General features: G+C 38.8%; 2 protein-coding genes across 4 annotated transcripts; both read left to right on the forward strand.

Moving 5' to 3' along the window:
• The first annotated feature begins 5,216 nt into the window (after positions 1–5,216).
• LOC111902940 (putative glycosyltransferase 7) lies at positions 5,217–7,330 on the forward strand. Of its 3 annotated transcripts, none has more exons than XM_042901468.2 (2): positions 5,217–7,030; positions 7,120–7,330. In XM_042901468.2, exon 1 carries the CDS (start codon positions 5,611–5,613, stop codon positions 6,985–6,987), a length of 1,377 nt encoding a protein of 458 aa, XP_042757402.1. In that variant the 5' UTR covers positions 5,217–5,610; the 3' UTR covers positions 6,988–7,030; positions 7,120–7,330. The 3 variants fall into 3 exon arrangements, with proteins under 3 accessions (XP_042757402.1, XP_023754512.1, XP_023754511.1); XM_023898744.3 differs by having other exon boundaries at positions 5,217–7,008; XM_023898743.3 differs by having other exon boundaries at positions 5,217–7,008; positions 7,127–7,330.
• Positions 7,331–7,432: 102 nt separating this feature from the next.
• On the forward strand, positions 7,433–8,508 carry LOC122197420 (uncharacterized). Its single transcript, XM_042901469.2, has 2 exons — positions 7,433–7,955; positions 8,049–8,508. Exons 1-2 carry the CDS (start codon positions 7,836–7,838, stop codon positions 8,376–8,378), a joined length of 450 nt encoding a protein of 149 aa, XP_042757403.1. The 5' UTR covers positions 7,433–7,835; the 3' UTR covers positions 8,379–8,508.
• The last annotated feature ends 355 nt before the right edge of the window (positions 8,509–8,863 follow it).

Here is an 8,863-nt window from a genome sequence, read left to right on the forward strand (position 1 = left end):
AACTCAACCTCCTCCTGAACCTAAGTCAACAGCTGAACCGAAGGTTAATGAAGCTTCGGTCAGCAAAAATGACAAGAAGAAAAAGAAGATTGGTGAAGATGATATTGATGATGAAGATGATGTTTTTGAAGAAAATCCCTCTAAGCCTTTGCAAAAAACAAAACTTTCTGATAAAAAGCTTGAAGAAAAGTTCAAGAAGGAAACGGCTGAGATGGAGAAGAAAAGAAAAGAAAAGGAGCTCTTGGAGAAGAAGAAGTCTATTTTCCAGAGTGGACTATTGATTCGCTTCAAAGAAGCGCTATAGACGAACCGGGTACTCATTGGCTTGAACCTGTCTTGTCGCTCGGTCTTGAAAACTCGAAGGGTGCGCAGTTTGACATGCCAATCACTCGAAAGGCATTCATCTTTCATTGCTTCAATTCAACTGTCTCCATCCCTTCTCCGGACCCGAAGGTGGATCGGGTTCTATTAGAGTTCTATTTGGAGTTCGCTCAGCCACAGTACTTGACTTGGAGTTCACAGAAGATTACAACTGTCAAGGTACTGAAGCCTTATACAGCAGGGAAGTTCATCAACGTTAAATTTAAAGTGACTCGAGGTTCTGAAGGCTTGGTTCACAATTTCTCCCTAGCTGATCTGCCGAACCTCAACCCTCACGACTGGATACTCCTCAACAACATCTTACTGTCGAATCCTCAGGAGTATCAGCCGATCATTGACCATATCAAGCGAATGCTTGTTTGCTACGTTCACGAAGTAGCAAAGATGGATCAAGAAATCGCCTCAGCTATTCACAAGTGAACCACGATCTAACCAATGGGAAGAGCTGGCGATATAAACTCGATGGTCAAGGGCAAAATTGATACAAAATATCACACTGTGATGTTTCTCAGGGGAAAAGGTCAAAAATGTCTGTTCGCTCTTGTTGATAAGCACATGTTCTCAACTGCTTGCTTGGAGCATATTTTAGAGATCATTTCGAGTTGTAATCAGAACTCAGTGGCTGACAAGAAGATGTTTACTGACATACTGAGATGGTACATTCAATTTCGGCAGACTCTTCTTGCAATCATCCCTCGGTTGTTCAAGGTTGTGAAGACAGTAAAGCCTACTCAAAAGAAATGATCTCTCGCCTCATTTGACGCAAAGGGCGAGATTGTTGGGCTTATTGTGTTGCGTCATGGGCTCGGTCCTTAGCCCAGTTTTGGTTGCCGGTTTGGGCCTGTCCAACCGTGCATTATTTTAATCTAGGGTTTTAGTATTTAAGGTGCGTGCATGCATCCTTAGTCATTAACGCTTTTATTGTTTTATCTCATAAGTATTGTAAACCCTAGCTCGCCTCTACAGTGGAAGTTCTTCATCGAGCTCTGCTGAGGCGTGACTATATTTGAATCATAAGCCTTACATTGATTCTATTATGTGCTCATAATCATATTGTGTTTGAATTGTTTGTTCTTCATTATTATACCTGTGAAAGATCTAAACGATCTGAGATTAATTCTCATAAAAAAATAATTCATTTTAGCATAAAAATAGTGGTTTTAGGGGTCTTAGTTAAGAAAAACACGAGTTTGGTGGGATTCCCGACCTCAAAATACCTTAAAATGATGGAAAAACTCCGAAAATAATGAAAATCCGGAGTCATAAGGTGAAATCCGGAGTCATAGTGTAATTTCTGAAGCTCTACATCAAATTCCGGAGGGAAGGGTACATCCTGCGAGGGTCCGAAGTGGTTGGCAAGGAGATTCCGGAGCCAACAGGCAAGGTCCGGAGTCATTCTCGGATCCGAAGTCAGAAGCGAAACCGTCCAGATCAACTTGGAGGTCCGAACCACCCACATCTCCGGAGTCAGAAGCTAGTTCTGAAGCAACTAAGGGTCCGGATGAGAGGCTTCTGAGATGAGCTTCCTCTTGGCTTCCTTAGGAAACGTTCCGGACTAAGAGGTTCGGGACCAAGAGGAGTCCGAACCAAGAGGGTCCTTTTGGGGTTTTCTCTTCAGGTTTTGAGCTGTTTTCGACTAAGGAAGGTACTTAGGGAGATTTGAGAAAGATTTGAGATACGTGGAGAGATTTGGGAGAGATTCACTATACTTGGAGAGATTTCGCATACTTAGAGAGATTTAGGAGAGATTCACTATTCTTGGAGAGATTTGGGAGAGATTCACTATACTTGGAGAGATTTCGCATACTTAGAGAGATTTGGGAGAGATTCACTATTTTTGGAGAGATTTTGCATACTTAGAGAGATTTGGGAAAGATTCACTATTCTTGGAGAGATTTCACATACTTAGAGAGATTTGGGAGAGATTTCACATACTTGGAGAGATTTGGGAGAGATTCACTATACTTGGAGAGATTTGGGAGAGATTCACTACACTTGGTGAGATTTGCATTCCAACACTATATGGCCCCTTAGGAACTCATATTGAACACTTAGGTGTGTTAGCATAAGTCTCACAATAGTCATTGCTTACTTGAGGGTGAAATTCCCTAGCCAAAAAGGCTGGTTGTGACAGCTTCGTGTTTAATCAGTTGATTACAAATGATTTTAGATACTTTTTCAAATCACGAGCAGTGCAAGACTTGACTATACACGCACATCAAACGTCGCGTTCTAGTTTTTCGTATAATATAATTATATACTGATTTGAATAGTTAGTAGTATGTCTTGACAATGATTGAATAAAAGAGATTCTTATACTTTACAATGTTAGGCAAATGAGTTTTTATATACTACTGGGAACGAGTATTATCAGTATACTATACTCAAAAATAAAAACCTGTTATGGAAATTTGGACGTTTTGGTTCATAAAACTTAGAAGAAACTAAATATTTCACCCCATGTTTGATAATGGTGGGATCTCGAACCCATTTTCCTTTAAATTGTCAAACAGTTAATTATGGATCTCTTTTTGTTACCATTGATGATTTCATGAAAAAAAACTCGTATTTTTATTTCCTTCTATTGCCCATTTGATCCTAGCCTTTTGTCCCAGATCAATTCATCTAGTTGTTTCTATCTCAATAGGTATTTGTTTTCATACACGGCAATAGGCTAATTCTTAGGATATGAGGGTTTTACTTTATCAAGTGCCTTTTAACTTCCCTGAGTTTTTGCAACGAGAATGAAATCGACTTTCCCTAGGAGACACCCTATTATCAAGTTTTTTTAGGAAGGAACGGAAAGGAGAAGAAGGGGAAGGAAAAGAAAGGTTAGTAACCTTTCCTTTCTTTTCCCGCCACTTCCCTTCCTTTCCCTTCCCTTCCCTGTCTCTTTCCTTTTTCTTCATTTTCCTCCTAATCATCCCAAAAGTGTGAGGAAATAAATCTTAAAAAATAAGTCATTTCTTCCCCTCCTAATCCCTCCATTTTCTTCCTTTTCCATTCTTAAATGAAACTCGAGAACACTAATCCTTTCCATTCCTTCCTTTCACTTCTTAAAAAAAAACTCAATAACACTTCTTTCCTCTCATTTGCCTCCCTTCCTCTCCTTAAAAAAAACTCGAGAACACACATTTCTTTTCATTTTCTCCCATTTCATTTTTTAAAAAAACTCGAGAACAAGGTGTTAATAATAACCATGAGTTTTTGACCACCGTAACAAAAGTATCATTGGAAAGCTAGGAATTATACAATCTAAACGGTGGAGGATCGAAGTCAGCAACAAAACTTTGAAAGATGCTCAGGAAATGATCAAAATATTCTCTATGGAGAGCAATACCTAAAGCAAGAGGCCATAGGTCAATAAATTATTACACACAAGAATCCTATATAATTTACCAAGTTTTGCACAATCCCTATAAATACAAGTGATTTCCTACCATCTAAATTATGCCCCTCGGTGCACATGATACCGCACACCGCGGTATGTGACATGGTACTGCGGTGTGCGGTAAACACGGCACCGACCCCTTTGTTCCTCTGTAGTAAGCTTGTCGCGCATTATGGTTTCACTGTGCAGTATAACCCTCAAAGGCGGTACTTTGTGCATAAAAATATGTATTGTAGTTGATGTGGTAAGGTGTGATATAACACCCACCAGTTTTATAGGTGAAGGAAAAAAATGAAATGACAATACAAAAATATGATGTGTGGTATGACAACCACCAACTTATTCTCTCAACAAACAAATCTAATAAAATCGTTGAACTTCACATAACCTCTTTCACACAATTGTGAATCCATCCTCTCTTCAAGACATCTAATCTCACTGAAGCACATAAGGAACATCCACACAACGTGTGTCGAGTTGTTGAGTTCTAAGGCTGGAGGGAATAGTGTCACTGAAACTGCACTCTCTCCTATGCCACGTTGATACCAACTCATATTTTTTCCCATTTTATCAATTTGAAACCACAAGGTGGGAGTGAGAAAACGATTAGGAGAGAGAAAAGAAAGGAAAAAGAAAGAAAGATGGTTGGTTGGTTGAGAGAGGAGAGAGAGCAAGTAAAAGAGAAGATAGAGAAAAAGAGTGCACCCGTGGAAGGCCGCAGTGCGACTGCGGCCTAGACCGTAACCTAACCGCACCGAGGGGCGGTGTGCGTGATGATGTGACGGGTAGAGTGCGGCCTAGACCGTACCCATTCTCTCTGGTCTAATAGATCTTCCAAAGTTTCAGTTTCGAAGAAATGGCTTGAGGACCATATACATTTACCAAACATTCAGTCGTACCCACGTTTACTCGTTTACCTATAACCGCTTGAAAATTCCTGTCTTTGTCAACATTGATTTTTTGAAAGCAAAGCAAACCCCAAAGTGAGATTATCCTCCAAGATCAACCTGATTCATCTACAATTTCTTTGTTCATAATCACTACCACCGCATAAGTTGTTTAACGATTCTCAGAAGTTTTGAATTAAGATTCTTGTAATGCTATTAATTAAATGTTATACTTCTGTTTTTATTCCACTACTCCACTGTCCACTCCACTTTTATTGGAATTCCCAATCTCCTAGGGTTTAGGCCTTAGTCTCGCGTTACTATAATGAAATTAAAAATAAAACCAGATTCCATAACTCAACCATTAAACTAAAAGATTTTAATAAGGTCCACTTTTTGTAATCTTGACTGGTATGCTAGGTATATGTCTTCTATTTCATACTTTTCTTGTAACTTGTGTTTTTCGCTTAACTTCTCTTCATTTTTTTGTGCACTCTTATTTTTTGTGCTAATATATTGGCTCGACGTTAAAAGAAAAAATCTATATAGGATAATCTTTCGAAAATGTATCAAGTACTTTCCTTTGCAAGAAAAACATGAGTACGATTGGAAAAGTTAAATTTTAGATTAAAGGTAAAATACCAAACAGCCAAACAAGCAATGTCACATGACAAGTATAAACGTGTCGATTTGAGTAACCCTTCATAGGTGAAAACAGTGGGACCCACATTCCACCGCCATTAAAGCCACCTTCAGAAACTTTACACCACCTTCACCCTTCCCCTCTAATTAACTGACTAGTACCCTCCCTACACCGACGAAAAAAACCCTTTTTTCCTCACCGGTCTTCTCAAACTTGTTGATAACTTCAACGAATTTGTTTCAGATTACAGTTTACCTTTTTCAGAATTGAGTTAAAAAAAGCAAAAGTCGACTGATTTCGTATTCAAAATGAAGTCCCCGGAGATTTATCAGTCACAATTTCCATCTCCGATGACGAGAAACTACGGTGGTGGACGACGGACATCGTTGTCAATCGCTTCCGACGCTTTTCTCTTCTTCTCCGGCGCTGTCGCCGCTATGTTACTCGTCTGGACATTCTCTACTTTCTCAAATCATCAACCCACTACAAATTTCGAAACACAAACTCTCGAACCCAAATCTTCCGTCTCCGTCGTCGATAATGTCGATTGCGAAAGAACCAGTAATGGATTAAACCTCCATTACGACCCACCTGAGCAGAATTTCTACGACGACCCATCTCTAAGTTACACCATCGACAAACCCATAAAAAATTGGGACGAAAAGAGACGAGAATGGTTGAAACTACACCCGTCGTTCGGACCAAACTCCGACGAACGTGTCCTCGTCGTCTCCGGCTCACAATCCCGGCCGTGTAGCAACCCGATCGGCGATCATTTACTATTAAGATTCTTCAAGAACAAAGTAGACTACTGTCGGATCCACGGCTACGACATCTTCTACAACAACGTCCTCCTCCACCCCCAAATGCACACATTCTGGGCCAAAATTCCGGCGGTTCGCGCCGCCATGTTAGCCCACCCGGAATCCGAGTGGATATGGTGGGTCGACTCCGACGCGGCGTTCACCGACATGGACTTTAAGTTACCCTTACACCGCTACAAAGACCACAACTTTGTCGTCCACGGCTGGCCGGAGCTGATCTACCGGAAGAAAAGCTGGACGAGCTTAAACGCCGGAGTTTTCTTGATCCGAAACAGTCAATGGGCTCTTGATTTCATGGATGTGTGGTCGGGTATGGGTCCTCAGACTCCGGATTACGAAAAATGGGGCGAAATCTTGAGAGAAACTTGTAAAGACAAATCCTTTCCAGAATCCGACGATCAAACGGGTTTGGTTTATTTATTATTAAAAGAAAAAGAAAAATGGGGGGATAAAATATACGTTGAAGGGGAATACTACTTCGAGGGGTATTGGTTGGAAATAGTTGAAACTTTAGAGAACATAACGGCGAAATATAACGGCGTTGAGAGAGGGGCGCGTAGGTTAAGAAGACGACACGCTGAAAAGGTGAGTGAGGGCTATTCTGCGCTGTGGGAGAAGTATCTGAAAGACGCCGGATATGGGAAGTTCAGTTGGCGGCGGCCGTTTATTACTCATTTTACGGGCTGTCAGCCGTGTAGCGGGCAGCATAATCAAATGTATTCCGGGCAGAGTTGTTGGGATGCTATGCAGAAGGTTTTGAATTTTGCTAATAATCAGGTTTTGCGTAATTATGGTTTTGTACATCGCGATTTACTGGATTCTAACTCTGTGTCATCTCTACCGTTCGATTACCCTGCATGATTATCAAAGCATTGTAACTTTGTGAGTAGATATTGCCATATTGGTATTGATGTGTACCTTTAAGTAGTTTGATAATATATATATTTTTTATATATATAATTGAATAATAATGATGTGAATATTGCTTTACAGTGTGCAGATTGATGAGTGGAAGCTTTAATCCAGTGAAGAAAAGTAAAAGGAGAGGATATTCGGTTTATAACTAGTGCTAATGTTATTTATGCATTTCTATATATATTTCTTTATATATAAATAAATATATATAGGAGTTGTGTTTGTATTATTAATTTTTGTACATTTTCAGTGAATTGAATGTTATGAGTTCTGAATTTGTTTTGATCAATGCTTTTATTATTGGGTAAAGAAAAAAAAGTTTGATTGCTTAAAAGTAACAAAGGTAAACGTATAAAAACATAACTATTTATCTGAAGATAAAACATAACTATTTATTTTAATAAAATCTTTTATATTTTGTTTATATATAGATAAATCTTTACATTTTTAAGGTAAACTGTATAAAAACATAACTTTATCAACATTCTTCACAAAAATCTTTATATTTTGTTGGGAAAACTACAATAAAGTCACTATGTATTGCCCGTATAATCGATTTAGCCCTTATATATTTTTTTTTGCAATTTAGTCCTAAATACCTGTAAACGTAATCAAAACGGGATATTTAATAGGTTAGCCGGTATCTAACTGATGTGGCAGCTTACGTGGAAGTCATCATGTTAAATAACATCCTACGTGCCATTTAAGAGGGCTAAATCATTGAATCGAGCTCGTCTTCTTCATTCTCCAGTCAAAGGAGCGAACGATTAGGGCAAATTGGCAACAGGAAATCGATGTCGAGTTCATCAAGCACCAACATCAGAACGTGCTATTGTGGAGATAGGGTTGGAATGTGGACATCATGGACTCGAAAGAATCCAGGTCGGAGGTTTTTTGGTTGCCCAAATTACATGGTATAGAATCTTCAAATCTCACTCAAATTCTTCTAATCCTCTAAATTTCCCATTTTTCTATGTTAAAAACATGCATCTTGCTATGTTATGTAGGATGAAGAGAAGGACTGTGGGTATTTTCGTTGGATTGACCCACCACTATTGAATAAGTGGTATAAAGAAAGAATGTATGAGTTAGGAGCTATTGCTAATGGGGGTGTAGCTATTCCTTTTAATAACCCTGTTAATGAAGGTGAAATACCTGTTGATGGCCCTATTGCCCCTGTGAATGTTGATGTCCCTATTGCCCCTGCGAATGCTCTTGAACCTGATAATCAAATTGCAATGTGTGACAATACACATGTGCCTAGTAATGAATTTGGATTCTGCAAGTGGATGATGGTTTGTTTTGTTTGTTTCATTGTAGGGATGATGTATGCTTAGTTTAGTGTAAGTTGTAGGGTATTATGGTATGGTAGGGATGATGTAATCTTTTGGTTTGTTATCATGATGTAATAGATAAATGTTCTTGTGGATCATGTAATGTTTTGGTTAATGAAATGGCAATATGTTATTATGGTTTGCATAAATGGTGTACACTAGACAAATATAACCATGATTTAACAATTGGTGTTGAATTTGGGACTAAAATGATCACCATTGACAACAAACCAATAAAGCTCCAAATCTGGGACACAGTTTGTCTCCTTCTTTTCTTCTATACCTTATTCTTGTTACATTTATTATATAAAGAAATCTTAAAAAAATCTCTTCTTTTTTCTTTATCTATTTGTTAGGCTGGTCAAGAATCATTTAGATCAATAACAAGATCTTACTACAGAGGTGTTGCTGGTGCCCTTCTTGGTTTGCATAAATGGTGTACACTTGACAAATATAACCATATTAAGGGCATTCACAATGTTTCAATG

Source organism: Lactuca sativa, chromosome 4 (assembly GCF_002870075.4).
Source record: "Lactuca sativa cultivar Salinas chromosome 4, Lsat_Salinas_v11, whole genome shotgun sequence".
Classification (NCBI taxonomy): domain Eukaryota; kingdom Viridiplantae; phylum Streptophyta; class Magnoliopsida; order Asterales; family Asteraceae; genus Lactuca; species Lactuca sativa.